Source organism: Coregonus clupeaformis, chromosome 2 (genome assembly GCF_020615455.1).
Source record: "Coregonus clupeaformis isolate EN_2021a chromosome 2, ASM2061545v1, whole genome shotgun sequence".
NCBI classification, from domain to species: Eukaryota; Metazoa; Chordata; class Actinopteri; order Salmoniformes; family Salmonidae; genus Coregonus; species Coregonus clupeaformis.
Window position 1 is genome coordinate 28,091,694 of NC_059193.1, and position 18,065 is coordinate 28,109,758.

At 43.8% G+C, this 18,065-nt stretch overlaps 3 protein-coding genes and 1 pseudogene across 23 annotated transcripts in view; all 4 read left to right on the top strand.

Annotated features, from left to right (window-relative positions):
- The window catches only part of LOC121532782 (protocadherin gamma-C5-like), a 211,211-nt gene that overhangs the window by 163,593 nt on the left and 29,553 nt on the right, over nt 1–18,065 (top strand). The window lies entirely within an intron of this gene.
- The window catches only part of LOC123481079 (protocadherin beta-16-like), a 55,122-nt gene that overhangs the window by 19,596 nt on the left and 17,461 nt on the right, over nt 1–18,065 (top strand). The window lies entirely within an intron of this gene.
- LOC121586054 lies at nt 10,646–13,216 on the top strand (annotated as a pseudogene).
- LOC121532793 (protocadherin gamma-C5) lies at nt 13,948–16,639 on the top strand. The gene has a single exon (XM_041838588.2). It carries the CDS (start codon nt 14,134–14,136, stop codon nt 16,600–16,602), a length of 2,469 nt encoding a protein of 822 aa, XP_041694522.2. The 5' UTR covers nt 13,948–14,133; the 3' UTR covers nt 16,603–16,639.

Consider the following 18,065-nt stretch of genomic DNA (forward strand, 5'->3'; position numbering starts at 1 on the left):
GATAAGATTTCTACAGGGAAAGATAAGATTTCTACAGGGAAAGATAAGATTGCTACAGGGAAATATAAGATTGCTACAGGGAAAGATAAGATTGCTACAGGGAAAGATAGATACTGGGAAAGATAGATACTGGGAAAGATTGATACATAGAAGGATAGATACAAGGAAAGATTGATACAGGGAACGATAGAGGGAGGGAGAGAGAAAGAAAATGACAGTATATGACATCCAGACAAAGGCCAAAAAGATGAGAGGAATCAGTTTGAGTGCTGAAAAGAGAGAGAGAGAGGGAGAGCTACAGAGAGACAGAAAGATTAGTAAACTACTGTGTTGAAAGGAAAGAGACAGAAGACAGAAAGATTAGTAAAGTACTGTGTTGAAAGGAAAGAGACAGAAGACAGAAAGATTAGTAAACTACTGTGTTGAAAGGAAAGAGACAGAAGACAGAAAGATTAGTAAACTACTGTGTTGAAACGAGACAGACAGAAAGATTAGTAAACTACTGTGTTGAAAGGAAAGAGACAGAAGACAGAAAGATTAGTAAACTACTGTGTTGAAAGGAAAGAGACAGAAGACAGAAAGATTAGTAAACTACTGTGTTGAAACGAGACAGACAGAAAGATTAGTAAAGTACTGTGTTGAAAGGAAAGAGACAGAAGACAGAAAGATTAGTAAACTACTGTGTTGAAACGAGACAAAGACAGAAAGATTAGTAAACTACTGTGTTGAAACAAGAGAGAGAGAGACAGATGAGTAAACTATTGTGTTGAAAGAAGAGAGACCGAGAGACAGATGAGTAAACTGTGCTAGATTCCTCTATATGATGCTAGTAAAGTGATATATTACATTTACATTTACGTCATTTAGCAGACGCTCTTATCCAGAGCGACTTACAAATTGGATATGTTGTTTGTAACACTGAGGAGAGCTCCTCGATCCCTCTTTCCCCTCCCTCACCACAGACATCATAAAAGGGTCATTAGAGCTCCGTGGCCCGCAGGCCTCCATGTTTACTGGGTAACACACACAGGGAGGAAATGCCCTCCATATGGCTCTCACTTGCAGCCCATAATGCCAATCCCACACCCCAGGCCACTGCAGCACACAGGAAGTAACCAGGCCAACCGATTTGGAAACACTCTTTTCACGGCACTTCGATACCGAAGATACTTTTTCGTAGCAGGTTAGGATAATTAACATAGCAGGTTAGGAGAAGGAGGTTAAGGTTAGGTAAAGGGTTAGTGAAAATGGTCTCCTAACCTGCCACGAAAATCACTTTGTATCGAAGTGGCGTGAAAAGAGTGTGAACCGCCAACTGATAGGTTACCTCATAAAATAGGTGAGGGTCACTCTTTTTCACAACGTGGTGATCCTATTGTATGTCAATGTTGTTAGATACTTTAGTAGGTGGTTATGATGCTGGCGTTACTGTATGGGTGGACATAGTATGTAATGCTAGAGGTGGTGTAGTTTCAGTGGGTGTCTGTAGATAGAGGGCGTGGCCTGGCATAGACAACAGGCTGTCTGTCTGTGTACATACTGCATAGGTATACTGTATGTGTTTGGGTCAAATGTTTCTGTGTAGAAGAGTAGCACACGCCTCTCATAAACATCTGACATGACACAGAAACGCTTGAGGTTTTATGGAGTAAACCTCTGTCCCTCAGGAAACAATCTATCATCATTATCACCCCACATCTGTGTTTAAACTGCTTTTTAACCACTAAACCCTGGTTCTCAGGCTTGTCAGCAAGGAAGGCTTTTACAATGGACCGTAAACCCTGGAACTCACTGTGTCTCTGTCAGGGACAGACCCCACCAACCCATACACCCCTCTGTCTAGCCCTGAATGGTCCAGTCCAGTGTATAGATGTGGATGTTGTGTGGGTGACCTTTGGATATGACTTCTCGCTTCTGGTTCTGATCCCCACTTGGATGACCTTTGAACTGTAGAACAGTGGTTTACTGACGTATGTCAAAGCTGTAGCCCTCTGGAGCAGGATTTAGCAGTCCACTGCCTTGGCAGCCGTTTTGGATCCCACCCTGAGCCGAGGCCCTGTAGTTTCTAGACCTTGTGACTGTCCACACTGATATGGGAAGAAACTGCTTTCCCACAGCTGTTGTATATACTGTACTTCCTTCCTCACTGGCCCAACCATCTGGTGAGCAGCTGTTTCTCTACAGTGTGTTGCTCTGTCTGAAGATGAATGTTGGATGTTGGACTTTGAGCAATGTTTGCGCATGGTTGCTGTGTTTGGTGATCAGGATGCATTGAGCTGTGTGTGTGTGTGTGTGTGTGTGTGTGTATGTGTGCATGCCTGCTTCTTATCTAGCCTTCTGGAAAGTGGGGTTAGAAGCTCTAATGCTCACATATCTGATTCCTCTGCTCCCCCATTACAAGATCCTTGATTAGATATCATGGATATCTGGACGATCAGTGAGTGACCTTATCCTCTCCCACGCACACCTGCACACACTCAAATATTCTGCTAAGGGGAGTTGAGACAGTACTCACAGTTTATCTGCTCTATTCATAAGTATGTGTAGTGACTGTGTGTGATCTGATGTAAGTAAAGGGAAGTGGGAACAGGGCATGTACATTTTATCTAAGAAGAGGTTAATCCTCCTTCCTTATGGAATAACTCCAACAGTATGCTGTCATCTCAGTTCATGGTTTTGAGGATGGATTGAGGAAACTCTGCCTGTACTGCCATGTACCCCTGAATCTTAATATCTTTACCCTCAGTCTTTTTCAGTCATGACAGTAAACCCCCAGGCTCTCAGCTGTGGTGATCTGATGTTCTGCTTTCTCTGGCCTGGTAGTAAGACTGTCCCGTTTATCTGCAGTGTCCTACAGTCCTTTAGTCCTACAGTTCTACAGGCCCACAATCCCAGGCTGTGTCTCAATAGCCTACAGCCAAAGGTTCCTTTGCCTCTCTACTTTCAATGGTCAATAATTAGAAGGAAAAGGGGGCCATGTTACGTACTTACTTTCAGTGTATAGGCCTGAAGAGGCCTGAAGAGAAGACAGGCAGTTTTGGCTCTGAGGATGAGGCAGATGTCCTCTCAACACTGTCTCAGGTGCTCAAAGCAGCCATTGGCATGATGAGTAGTCACCTGGCCTGGCCTATTGAGCAATGTGCAGGGAACTGGACTCATGCATACACCGAATGTACAAAACATTAGGAACACCTGCTCTTTCCATGACATAGACTGTCCAGGTGAATCCGGGTGAAAGCTATGATCCCTTATTGGTTGCCACCTGTTTAATTCACTTCAATCAGTGTAGATGAAGGGGAGGAGACAGGTTAAATAAGGATTTTTAAGCCTTGAGACAATTGAGACATGGATTGTGTATGTGTTCCATTCAGAGGGTGAATGGACAAGACAAAATATTTAAGTGCCTTTGAACAGGGTATGGTAGTAGGTGCAAGGCGCACCGGTTTGAGTGTGTCAGGAACTGCAACGCTGCTGGGTTTTTCATGCTCAACAGTTTCCCAAGTGTGTCAAGAATGGTCCACCATCCAAAGGACATCCAGCCAACTTGACACAACTGTGGGAAGCATTGGAGTCAACATGGGCCAGCATCCCTGTCGAACGCTTTCGACACCTTGTAGAGTCCATGCCCTGACGAACTGAGTCTGTTCTGAGGGAAAAAGGGGGTGCAACTCATTAGGAAGGTGTTCTTAATGTTTTGTACACATGTTATATTACTCTTAGGTCCAGGTGCTCTTGTATGCCCCAGATGGAGTTGTGTGTGTGGTGAGTTTCTATTGGTTTTTCACACTGCTTGTTTGTGTGTGGTACGTGTGTTACTGTTCCAGTAGTGATGCCTATTGAGTCTGGACTAGTGAGTCTGGACTAGTGAGTCTGGACTAGTGAGTCTGGACTAGTGAGTCTGGACTAGTGAGTCTGGACTAGTGAGTCTGGACTATTGAGTCTGGACTAGTGAGTCTGGACTATTGAGTCTGGACTAGTGAGTCTGAACTAGTGAGTCTGGACTAGTGAGTCTGGACTATTGAGTCTGGACTATTGAGTCTGGACTATTGAGTCTGGACTATTGAGTCTGGACTAGTGAGTCTGGACTATTGAGTCTGGACTAGTGAGTCTGGACTAGTGAGTCTGGACTAGTGAGTCTGGACTAGTGAGTCTGGACTAGTGAGTCTGGACTAGTGAGTCTGGACTAGTGAGTCTGGACTAGTGAGTGTGGACTAGTGAGTGTGGACTCGCTGCTCCTCTGGAAAGGATTACACCAGGGATTATACAGGTCAGTGTAACAGTAAGGCACAGCCTGACTTATCTTGAATGTCACATACACACACATACACACAATACACACTCCGCGATGCGCGCGCACACACACACACACACACACACACTAGGTGAATCTAGGTGAATAGTCCTGAGGTCAGGGTGTGTATAGTTGTGTGTGACGTTGTTCTGATCTGTCAGGCTGGATAGACTCACTGCAGCCATTTTGCTGTGAGGCTGAGGCTGAGGCTGAGCCCTAACACAACAGTAGCAGGAAGAAAGAGTTAGTATGCACTAAATGGCTACTGTATGTAGTCAATGTGATTATTAATGTGATCACAATCACAATGATGGTTATTGTTAATAGTCTCAATGTCATTATTGTCATGATCATCATCAGTGATGTCTGTGGATAAAGGTAATGGTGACAGAGATAATCATTTTGGGGATTGTTCAACATGTATGTTTGTGGCAAAGGCATGTTGGTGAGCTGTTTCCTCTGTAAGGCGTTCTGGATTTGTTGGTCCTCTCCTCTTTCTTCCTGATCTCGTTGTTTCTCTGCTTCTCCCCTCCCCCTCTCCAGCTGCACCATTCTGATTCACTGAGTGAGGGAGAGCTGGAGGAGTGAAAGGAAGAAGGAGAGAGCGCTCTCCTCTGCTCGGTCCAAAACATTTTGTACTGTGTGCATAAAACCATGTCGCATTTGGGCGTCCAAAGTCACACCTGTGTTGTGTTTATCAGAAGAGTGATGCTCTTTCTCCTTCTGAATAGGTCTCTTTATGTAACTGGTCAGTAGGGTATTGCTGCTGTCCACAAGCCTGTACATTATTATGTTAGATACGCTACTAATTGAATTGGTGTTTTGTAAGTGATGAATGATTATAAGAGAGGACTGTACAGTGTATGAGGAACCTTTTACACAACCCTATCTCCCTGCCTTTCTCTCTTCTTCTCTTCTTCCGTCCATTCTGTTTTCTATACAGTTATTTTTTTCCTCCACTCTCAGGAAGAGGGGTGGGATGTGTTGCCGTAGCAACAAGCTGACTCACTGTCAGGACTGCACCACTGTGGTTTGGTGCGCAGGGGGGCAGCAGCAGATGCAGGGTCTGGTGTCTGAGAGAATACAGGCAGCTGTGGGGTTTAAAGAGGGAAGACGCACCCCTGTTTAGGACACAGAGGTGCGGTGTCCTTGGGCTCAGAGCTGGATTGGTGGGGGAGAGTGGAGAGAGAGAGAACGTATGACAGGGTGGGGAGGGAGTACAGTGAAGGCTCTACCTCTCCATTTCCGTAAGATGGATGCTGCCCTGCCCTGATTGCCTCTCACTGTTTCACCTCCCCGTTGCTCTGTCTGTGAGTGTGAAAATGCTGTCAAACCGTAACCCTTAAGGCTCTGTAGAGCTTGTTTCCTTTTTGGGCTATACATTGATTTCTATTGATTGGTACATTACTGGTTCTTGTGTGTGTGCACAGTGCAGAGTGTGTATGTTTCATAGCGTTTATCCATGCCCTTGTCATTATCTAATCTAACACACAGTACCACAAGGTCTGTTCATCTACCACACACACACACACACAGTGTGAAATCATCTAATTAATAAAGAATACATCATCCCTGGACATCTCCTTGAGTTCCCCTGCTGCTGCTGTGTAGGGAGTGTTCCTCTGCATCATGGCAATGAGCTGTACTGCAGCATAGTGATGTTATCCTGCAGCTCTGGGACAGAACACCTCCCCCTAGGGACTCACTGTGTCTGAAATGGCTCCTATTCCCTATACAGTGCACTACTTTGGACCAGGTTCCCATAGGGGCCATATCGGACACACACTCAGTCCTCTTTAAATGGTGCTATCAGCATCCTGGTTGGGACATGCAGATGATATACTCCACTGCTCACACTCCTGTTATACAGGGACTGGGTCAATAAGGGTGTTGTATTTCTCTGTTATTAAGTCTTCCCCTCCCTATCCCCCCTCAATTCCATTCCATTTAAGGGCTTTATTGACATGGGAAACATATGATTACATTGCCAAAGCAAGTGAAATAGATAATAAACAAAAGTGAAATGAACTACAAAAAATTAAAAGTAAACATTACACTCACAGAAGTTCAAAAGAATAAAGGCATTTCAAATGTCATATGTATATATACAGTGTTGTAATGATGTGCAAATAGTTAAAGTACAAAAGGGAAAATAAATAAACATAAATATGGGTTGTATTTACAATTATGTTTGTTCTTCACTGGTTGCCCTTTTCTTGTGGCAACAGGTCATACATCTTTCTGCTGTGATGGCACATGTGGTATTTCACCCAATAGATATGGGAGTTTGATTTGTTTTCGAATTCTTTGTGGGTCTGTGTAATCTGAAGAAAATATGTGTCTCTAATATGGTCATACATTTGGGAGGAGGTTAGGAAGTGCAGCTCAGGTTCCACCTCATTTTGTGGGCAGTGTGCACATAGCCTGTCTTCTCTTGAGAGCCAGGTCTGCCTACAGCAACCTTTCTCAATAGCAAGGCTATGCTCACTGAGTCTGTACACAGTCAAAGCGTTCCTTAATTTTGGGTCAGTCACAGTGGTCAAGTATTCTGTCACTGTGTACTCTCTGTTTAGCGCTGAATAGCATTCTAGTTTGCTCTGTTTTTGTTGATTCTTTCCAACGTGTCAAGTAATTATATTTTTGTTTTCTCATGAAATTAATTGTTTAATTGTGTTGATGTCCTGGGGCTCTGTGGGGTCCGTTTGTGTTTTTGAACAGAGCCCCAGGACCAGCTTGCTTAGGGGACTTCTCCAGGTTCCTCTCTCTGTAGGTGATGGCTTTGTTATGGAAGGTTTGGGAATCGCTTCCTTTTAGGTGGTTGTAGAATTTAACGGCTCTTTTCTGGATTTTGATAATTGGCAAGTATCCGCCTAATTCTGCTCTGCATGCATAATTCTCTTGTTTTACGTTGTACACAGAGGATATTTTTTGCATAATTCTGCATGCAGAGTCTCAATTTGGTGTTTGTCCCATTTTGTGAATTCTTGGTTGGTGAGCGGACCCCAGACCTCACAACGATAAAGGGCAGTGGGTTCAATAACTGATTCAAGTAGTTTTTGCTTAATTGGTATGTCAAATTCTATGTTCCTTTTGATGGCATAGAAGGCCCTTCTTGCCTTGTTTCTCAGATCGTTCACAGCTTTGTGGAAGTTACCTGTGGCACTGATGTTTAGCCCGAGGTATGTATAGTTTTGTGTGTGCTCTAGGGCAATGGTGTCTAGATGGAATTTGTATTTGTGGTCCTGGCAACTGGACTTTTTTTGGTACACAATTATTTTTGTCTTACTGAGATTTACTGTCAGGGCCCAGGTCTAACATAATATGTGCAGAAGATCTAGGTGCTGCTGTAGGCCCTCCTTGGTTGGGGACAGAAGCACTAGATCATCAGCAAACAGTAGACATTTGACTTCAGATTCTTGTAGGGATCTGTCCTCTCTCGCTGTCTCTCGCTCTCTCTCTCTCTCTCTCTCGTGTATCTCTCTCTCCTATCTCTCTCTCGTGTATCTCTCCTCTCTCTCTCTTTCTCTCTCTCTCTCTCTCTCTGAACAAAGAAGCACACCTCACATATAACAGACACATCAAAAAACACAATATTATATCTGATTTTATATTTGGTTGAATGTGGTTTTATTCTTTGTAATGTTTTGATATTAGCCCACCTTTCTTTGACACACACAAACAGTTCACCTAGCAGATCGGCTTTGGGAACATCATCATTTGGCCAAATGTCACAATGCATATCAACACAATCACCCACTCTGGAGTCAACCAAGGGTACATTGCCATTGTAAGGTGAACGGTAAGTATCAGGGATGTGTCTGTCCCAAGACACTCTTTGTGTGCTAACCCACGTCTCTTTTGTCTCACTGTTCTTCTCTTCCATGTCTCTCCTTCTCTGCTGTTGCTGACACGTCTTCTGTTACTCCCCCGGCTCTCCAAATAAGGTAAGAAATACTTTAAGTTAGAATGACTCCACCATCACAACTCACCTACAGTACACACCTCCTTGACCTTACTGACTGAAATGACCTAATAGAAACTGACAAAGACATCAAAGCACCTTTATGATCCATATATGCAGTGGCACCCAGCACTGAGTGACTGAGTGTTATTCCATCAATAGCTGGGAAGATGTACTGTATATCATTTGCACATAATAAACCATACATTGACATGCAATTCACAGTTCCACACAAAGGAAAGGGGCTGAATGTAAGGCTGGAGCCTTTCATTATATGAGTGGATGTTGTGTGGATACCAGATTCTATATGTTGGCAGATACCTTTGAAAGAGTTGCAATGTAGAGAGACAGTCTGTAAGGACATATAGATGACAGTAAACTAAATCTCTATAATGACTCCGTGTTGGCAGGTTAGAACGAACCTGACAATTATCAGAGTGTGATGGATGTTCAAACACGATATCTATCCTTCATTACTAAATGTTTTTAGACATAAGCATGCTCTGACGTATGTAGCCTACAATAACAGCTTTCGGCACCTGATTTGGCAGTGCAGTTAAAACAATAGGTTTATAAAACAAAATGAAAAAGCGGTCCTCTATTGCTCAGCTGGTAGAGCACGGCGCTTGTAACGCCAAGGTAGTGGGTTCGATCCCCGGGACCACCCATACACAAAAAAAAATTAAAATAATGTATGCACGCATGACTGTAAGTCGCTTTGGATAAAAGCGTCTGCTAAATGGCGTATTATTATTATTATATTTGCTTGATCAAAATTATGGTATTGGAAAACATTTTGATTGTTTATCAAGGCAGAACGTTTTTCTATTTGAATCGAGCGAGAAGAGGAGGGTAGCAAGGGTATGTTGTTGTATTTTCGAAAGTCTTTGGGAAGGACTCGGGACTGTGTCTGTGCAGCAGCCGCCACGCGGTCGCCCACATTTCAGCAGCGTGCAGCAGCGCGAGCTGGCCGCTTGTGTGGAGCTGTCCACCCGCGTGGTGCTGAAACGCATTCCAGAGCTCAGTGGAAGCTCGCTCCCCCTCACGGTCTCGTTCCCCCTCACTGTCACCCTCTCCCTCACTGTTTCGCTCTCCCTCACTGTCTCGCTCTCCCTACCTCCGTCGTTCTGTCAAACTCGGATTATCTAATATCAAAACTGATATATTGTTTTCATATTTAGATACATTCGTTGTAGTATTGTGATATGATGTAAGCTACAGCTTGTGATTTGTATACTAGTATAGCGTTTATTTCCACTGGAGGTTTTGCTTTCTTTTCATTGCGGGTATAAATAATTCCGTCAGACGCCGCTGTTGCTAGGCAGACCTTGAGGGATGATATGTAGTCCTGCAACCCTTTTATATCCAAAACCCGATTCGTGGTCGACCAACATTTTTTTTTGTCAGAAGAATATGTCCTAATCAAAAATATTAGGGCGGTCTATTCAGCTCTCAGGTAATTAGTTAATGTCATGGAAATGGGGCAGTGAAGTAAGTTTGTGAGTGAGTGAGTGAGTGAGTGAGTGAGTGAGTGAGTGAGTGAGAGAGAGAGAGAGAGAGAGAGAGAGAGAGAGAGAGAGAGAGAGAGAGAGAGAGAGAGAGAGAGAGAGAGAGAGAGAGAGAGAGAGAGAGAGAGAGAGAGAGAGAGAGAGAGAGAGAGAGAGAGAGAGAGAGAGAGAGAGAGAGAGAGAGAGAGAGAGAGAGAGAGAGAGAGAGAGAGAGAGAGAGAGAGAGAGAGAGAGAGAGAGAGAGAGAGAGAGAGAATTTTAGATGGCTGTGGGATGTATTATTATTCGGAGCCACGTGGGTTTCTCTGATGACGTGCTCATGCTGCGCTTGCTTTCTTTTACCACAGGACGGCAACGGAGAGCCTTTGTCTCCCACACAGACATCAGAAAGCATTGAGATGGTGGGGATAAAGACAATGATACCTAGAGTTGTATAACCACCACATTACAACCTCTAATACCTATTTTAACTCTGCAATGATTTATAGTACAGCTGTGCACATACTAGCATTCCATCTGTAATTAATTTATAACAATTTAATTATAACATTTAAATTCTAATATGACATCTTCATCAGCTGATAATGATAATAGATCATTATCGGCTACTAATAGTGAGTAATAGAAATAGTAGAGTAGCAGTACTAATAGTATTACACATGAAATGGAGTACTGTGTTTTCTCATGTTGAATTGCTATGGTGCTTCATCTGTTTCCCACGCGCTAATATTTTCACTGTAGCTATAAATAACTACTAAATCCTGATTGGTAGCTCGTATTAGATGCTGTGCACCAACAGCGTGCAGAACTTTATAAAGAGATCTACTCCCTCCCCCCAGCCTCAGAACTGTAACCCTTACAATGCTCAGAGCTGAAGGAGAGAGAATGATGCGCATAGACACAAAGCGTCCCATCACTGTAAAATATTATACATTAGCTTACCGATTGATTATTACCACTCCTGCAAGAGGGCAAATCTTGGATGAAATAATCTAAAGGTTTTGATGTGTCGTGGAACAATGTGGAATAGACTGTGTGTGTGGCAGGTGCTGCTATGGTGGCATCATTTATTTCTCTTGTGGGGTACAATAGATAGACAGACTCACTACACCATCCCGGAGGAACTGAAACAGGGCTCTGTGGTAGGAAATCTAGCCAAAGATCTGGGGTTGGGACTATCTGAGATTTACCATCGTAAATTACGGATAACCTCGGAGGCTGGTAAGCAGTATTTCAGAGTGGATTTGGGAAAGGAGAGCTGGTCGTCAGTGAGAGGATAGACAGAGAGGATCTGTGTGGACAAAGAGTTCCATGTCTATTGCCTTTGGAGGTAGTGATAGAAAATCCTTTGCAGCTGCACCGAGTCAAGATTGAAATGTAGGATATTAATGACAATTCTCCCTGTTTTCTTACCAAAGAAAAGGTGTTGAAGATTGCAGAGTCAGCAAACCCAGGCGCACGATTTCCACTCGAAAGCGCACTGGATTCTGATGTAGCTGCAAATACACTACTCTCTTACAGCATTAACAAAAACGAACATTTTAAATTGAATGTCAAAAACCACATGGATGGGACAAAATTCCCAAAATGTCTTGACTGGGAGAAGCAGTCTGTTCACAAGCTGATTTTCACCGCTGTAGATGGGGGTGATCCAGTGCGTTCAGGAACCTTTGAGATTAGTATTACTGTGCTTGATATTAACGATAACGCACCACTGTTTGAGAGACAGCTTTATGAGGCTAGTGTTAACGAAAATGCAGCTCCTGGCACTGTGATTTTACATGTAAAGCGACAGATCCAGATGAAGGACATAATGGGGATATCGAGTATGTCTTTGTCGATCAAACGCCAGACTCAGTGGCAACATTATTTGAAATGGACCATTTAACTGGGGTGATTATAGTAAAGGGTGAACTAGATTATGAAAAAACGTATTCACATAGATGTGACGTTATTGCTAAAGACAAAGGTAACCCAGAGATGGATGGGCATTGTGGTGTTGACCTTAAAATAACTGACGTCAATGACAATATCCCAGAGATAATTGTGACGTCTCTAAGTACTCATGTTCCGGAGGATTCACCTATTGGGACAGTGATAGCTTTGATAAGCGCTAAAGACCCGGATTCAGGAGACAATGGGAAGGTGAGGTTGAATGTGTCACCAAAGTCTCCATTCAAATTGAACCCGTCCATACCCAAGCATTACGCACTGGTAATTAACGCGCTTCTTGACCGTGAGCGTCACTCCCAGTATAGTATAGAGATCAGTGCTAGTGATTCAGGAAAAAAATCCAGCAAGAAAACAATCACTGTTGATGTATTTGATGTGAATGACAATCCACCGCTATTCTCTCAGCCTTCCTACACAGTGTATGTAAAAGAGAATTACACACCGGGAAAAATATTATGTTCAATCTCCGTTACTGATCCAGACCTGGGGTATAATGCCAAGATCTCCTACTCCATTCTAGACTCCAAAGTGCAGGACGTGTCTGTCTCCTCCTATGTGTATATTAACTCTGATAATGCCAGCATCTACAGTATGCACTCGTTTGACTATGAGATACTGAAGGTGTTTCAGATTCTGGTTCAGGCAAAGGACCACGGCTCTCCGTCTCTGAGCAGCAACGCCACTGTCCATGTTTTTATCCTGGACCATAACGACAATGCCCCCGCTGTTATCTACCCCTCCGCTGCCCTGGGCTCGCTCTCTCACCAGAAGGTGCCCCTCTCCGCTAAAGCAGGCCACCTGGTTACTAAGGTAACGGCCGTGGACGCAGACTCGGGCCATAACGCCTGGATCTCGTATAAGCTGGCGGAGGCCACAGACGCTTCTCTGTTCAGTGTCAATCTTTACACAGGGGAGGTGAGGACTAAACGCTCTGTGTCCGAGCAGGACGACGACTCTCAGAGGCTGCTTATAGAGATAAAGGATGACGGGGAACCGGTCCAGTCTTCAACGGTCACAGTGGCCATATTGGTAGAGGACGGGCTACACGAACCCATTTTGGACCTCCGGCAGAAAGCGCCAGAGCCCAGCAAGAAAAGCGGGAGAATCACCCTGTATTTGATCCTCTCTCTGGCCTCGGTGTCCGTGCTGTCTCTGGTGACTTTTGGCATTTTAGTGGTGAAGTGTGTTAGAAACAGCAGAAGCAGCGGTAGTTGCTGCATGAGACGGGACGACTTGAACGGCTACAAGAACCCCAACAGAAACCTGCAGATCCAGCTCAACACTGACGGACCTATTAAGTACGTGGAGGTCCTGGGAGGGGACATGTTGTCTCAGAGTCAGTCCTTCAGATCCTGTCTCTCTCCCATGTCAGAGTTCAGTGATTTCACCTTTGTTAAGCCCAGCAGCACCACTGACCTTAAGGAAATGATCAACGTTCTAGACGCGTCTTTACCCGACAGCGCCTGGACCTTTGAGAGCCAGCAGGTGAGCGGTGATGTGTAGTTAGTTGATTGTGATGAACAATATTTTAGAATATAGACTGTTTTGTGACGTATATCAACAAACAAGCCTACAAAACTTGCATGTCTACGCTTTCTTGTTTCAACATTCCACAAATCAATGCTTGTTATTTTAGCAGTATTTTCATGTATGCATGATGGAATAAGTATATCATGATAGGTTGATGGTGAGATTTAGAACAAATGTTGGTTCATAAATAATGAATAACTGGGACACTGAATGTAGAAAGATATTTTGAGATATATATATTTTTCTGATTGCCACTCAATTATTATTTTATGTAATCTATAATAGATCTAGTCAAATGTATTTTCTTCCATGCAAGGGGCTCTATTGTAATGCCAATGTTTTGGTATCTGTGCGCAAAGTCACACTATATTTCCGACCCTGCTTCACACATTTATGAATTCTGAAATATAACGTACCTTTGGACTGTCCATAATATTTTTCACATCAATATGGACAGTGTATTATTATTTAATGGAAAATACAGTCCTTCTCGCGCTCTCTGTGTCTGTGTCTGTCTGCTGTGTGCTGTGTCAGAGCGCATAGGCAGCGCCTGGCTGCTGTGGCTTTAAGAAGTCTGTTCTTTTGGCCCTTCATTGGGTGTTAGAGATGCACGCTGTGCACCAATAGTATGCAGAACTGTACAAAGAGATCTACTCCCTCCCCCCAGCCTCAGCCTCAGCACCGTAAACCTTACACTACTCAGAGCTGGAGAAGAGACAGGGATGCACTCATACACACGGAGATACAACATAATCTAAACACATCCTTATCGTGATACAAAATTAACGAAATAATGCTAAATGAAATATGTATTCTGGAGAGGTATTTTGATATGAAGCTCTTTGTTCTGGACAGTATTTAAGTGGTAATTGTGTTATAACGGGTCAGGGATGACAAAGAGAATGGGATACCGGGACTGGAGATGGCTGGCTCTTTGGTGGCATCATTCCGTTCTCTTGTGGAGTACAATAGACGGACAGACTCGCTACACCATCCCGGAGGAACTGAAACAGGGCTCTGTAGTAGGACATCTAGCCAAAGATCTGGGTTTGGGACTATCTGAGATTTTTGACCGTAAACTGCGTGTCGCGTCTGAGGCTGGTAAGCAGTATATCAGTGTGGATGCGGGGAAGGGCGAGCTGGTCGTCAATGAGAGAATAGACAGAGAGACTTTATGCGGACAAAGCGCTAGCTGCGTTTTACCTCTGCAGGTTGTCATTGAGAACCCGTTACAGTTGCATCGAATTGAGGTGGAAATACGAGATATAAATGACAATTCACCTAATTTTATAACAAAAGTACTCACGTTGAAAATAGCAGAATCTGTTGTTGTAGGCAGGCGATTTTCTTTGGAGAGCGCAGAGGACCAAGATGTGGGAAGTAACGCACTAAAGTCTTACACTATTAGTAAAGACGACTGCTTTAGTTTAAATGTAAAAGGCCTTAGTAATGGAAGAAAAGTCCCAGAGTTAGTATTAGAAAAACCTCTAGATCGAGAGAAAAAACCTGTCCATCAGCTACTATTAACAGCACTAGATGGGGGGAATCCTGTCAGATCCGGGACGTCACAGATAACTATTACAGTGCTTGATGTAAACGATAATTGTCCAGTGTTTGAAAAGGCATTATACAAGGTTTCCATGAACGAAAATAGTCAAAAAGGTACTTTTATGGTAAAACTTAAAGCGATAGACATAGACGATGGTCAAAATGGGGAGGTGAAGTATTCATTTGGTGAGCGCACCCCCGATGCTGTGCTTTCTATATTTGATATTGATTCAGACACAGGGGAGATGTTTTTGAAAGGAGAATTAGATTTTGAAAATGCTGCTACATATGAAATTGATATCAGTGCAAAAGATAACGGCACTCCGGAAATGGAGGGACAATGTAGTGTTCAGGTGGAGGTAGTTGACGTAAACGACAACCCTCCTGAAATAATTTTGACCTCCAAGCCGAGTCCATTGCGCGAAGACGCACCCAGTGGCACAGTAGTGGCTTTGATCAGTGCCCGGGACCTAGACTCCGGGAATAACGGTAAAGTAACATTACACCTCCCTAGAGGCAATCCTTTTAATCTGAAACCGTCGTTTTCTAACAATTACGCACTGGTCACCAGTGGTGTTTTAGACAGAGAGAGCTTCTCAGAGTATAATATTGAGATAACAGCCACTGATTCGGGCTCCCCTTCCCTGACTACCAAGAAAACTATACCTGTCAGTATCATTGATGTCAACGACAACCCCCCTAAATTCACTCAACCCTCCTATAATGTCTATTTCAAAGAGAATGGACTACCAGGCTCCATGCTCTCCTCAGTATCCGCATCTGACCTGGATTTCGGGGATAATGCCAAGATCTCCTACTCCATCCTAGACTCCAAAGTGCAGGACGTGTCTGTCTCCTCCTATGTGTACATTAACTCTGATAACGGCAGCATCTACAGTATGCACTCGTTTGACTATGAGATACTGAAGGTGTTTCAGATTCTGGTTCAGGCAAAGGACCACGGATCTCCCTCTCTGAGCAGCAACGCCACTATCCATGTTTTTATCCTGGACCAGAACGACAATACCCCAGCCGTTATTTACCCCTCCGCTGCCCTGGGCTCGCTCTCGCACCAGAAGATGCCACGCTCCGCTAAAGCAGGCCACCTGGTTACTAAGGTAACAGCCGTGGACTCAGACTCGGGCCATAACGCCTGGCTCTCGTATAAGCTGGCGGAGGCCACAGACGCGTCTCTGTTCAGTGTCAATCTTTACACAGGAGAGGTGAGGACTAAACGCGCTGTGTCCGAGCAGGACGACTCCTCTCAGAGGCTGCTTATAGAGATAAAGGACGACGGGGAACCGGTCCAGTCTTCAACGGTCACAGTGGCCATACTGGTAGAGGACGGGCTACACGAACCCATCTTGGACCTTTGGCAGAAAGCGCCAGAGCCCAGCAAGAAAAGCGGGAGAATCACCCTGTATTTGATCCTCTCTCTGGCCTCGGTGTCCGTGCTGTCTCTGGTGACTTTTGGCATTTTAGTGGTGAAGTGCGTTAGAAACAGCAGAAGCAGCGGTAGTTGCTGCATGAGACGGGACGACTTGGACGGCTACAAGAACCCCAACAGAAACCTGCAGATCCAGCTCAACACTGATGGACCTATTAAGTACGTGGAGGTCCTGGGAGGGGACATGTTGTCTCAGAGTCAGTCCTTCAGGTCCTGTCTCTCTCCCATGTCAGAGTTCAGTGATTTCACCTTCGTTAAGCCCAGCAGCACCACTGACCTTAAGGAAATGATCAACGTTCTAGACGCGTCTTTACCCGACAGCGCCTGGACCTTTGAGAGCCAGCAGGTGAGCGGTGAACTGTAGTTGATTGTGACGATTATGATATTCGAATGTAGACTGTTTTGTGACGTATAGTATTAACATACATATCTACAAAAAATGCGTGTTTTGTGTTTCAACATTTACCAAATCTCAGCTTGTTCTTCTGATAGTAGTTTCCTTTACAATGACGGAATATAATGTTAGGTTAATTTTGAGACTCCATTTGTCACGTACTAAATTCAGTAAATAAATAGTTACTAACTGTGCTGTACAACTGAAGTCGGAGTGACACTTAGAATTCAAACAGTGTTTTGTCAGGTCGAAATAATTTCAGCATTCAACAAAACAGCGTAATTGTTCTATCCTGTAGATATATCCAAGTTAGGATAATTTGCTATATGATTTCGCTATGATTTCGAAATAGCTGAATGATTTGACACTGTTGGTTGTAATCCTCAGAGACCGTGTAATCTCTGTTGTTACTGCCTGTAATGGGTGTTGTGCGTGATTCTGTTTCCATCCGACTGTTTATAGAGGCAGAGTGTTTCAGCACCATGGACAGCGACACTCCCTCTGAATGAATGAGCTGTGTTGGTTTTGTGGCTGCGATGGCAAACAGAGGCTCATTTATAATTGCTGTAAGTTATACACTACCGTTCAAAAGTTTTGGGAAAGAAAAGCAATTTTTTAGTTCATTAAAATAACATCAAATTGATCAGAAATACAGTGTAGACATTGTTAATGTTGTAAATGGCTATTGTAGCTGGAAACGGCTGATTTGTAATGGAATATCTACATAGGCATACAGAGGCCCATTATCAGCAACCATCAGTCCTGTGTTCCAATGGCACGTTGTGTTTGCTAATCCAAGTTTATCATTTTAAAAGGCTAATTGATCATTAGAAAACCCTTTTGCAATTATGTTAGCACAGCTGAAAACTGTTGTGCTGATTGAAAAAGCAATAAAACTGGCCTTCTTGAGACTAGTGCTCAAAATGGCCAGAAACAAAGAACCCGCAAAACACCAGTCTCAACGTCAACAGCGAAGAGGCGACTCCGGGATGCTGACCTTCTAGGTAGAGTTGCAAAGAAAAAGCCATATCTCAGACTGGCCAATAAAAATAAAAGATTAAGATGGGCAGTCTGAGATATGGCTTTTTCTTTGCAACTCTGCCTAGAAGGTCAGCATCCCGGAGTCGCCTCTTCGCTGTTGACGTTGAGACTGGTGTTTTGCGGGTACTATTTAATGAAGCTGCCAGTTGAGGACCTGTGAGGTGCCTGTTTCTCAAACTAGACATTAATGTATTTGTCCTCTTGCTCAGTTGTGCACCGGGGCCTCCCACTCCTCTTTCTATTCTGGTTAGAGACAGTTTGTGCTGTTCTGTGAAGGGAGTAGTACACAGCGTTGTACGAGATCTTCAGTTTCTTGGCAATTTCTTGTATAGAACAGACTTCATTTCTCAGAACAAGAATAGACTAACGAGTCTCAGAAGAAAGTTATTTGT

Excerpts from the sequence above, each read along its gene's own strand:
- LOC121532793 (XM_041838588.2), top strand. The coding sequence starts at position 14,134 with ATGACAAAGAGAATGGGATACCGGGACTGGAGATGGCTGGCTCTTTGG.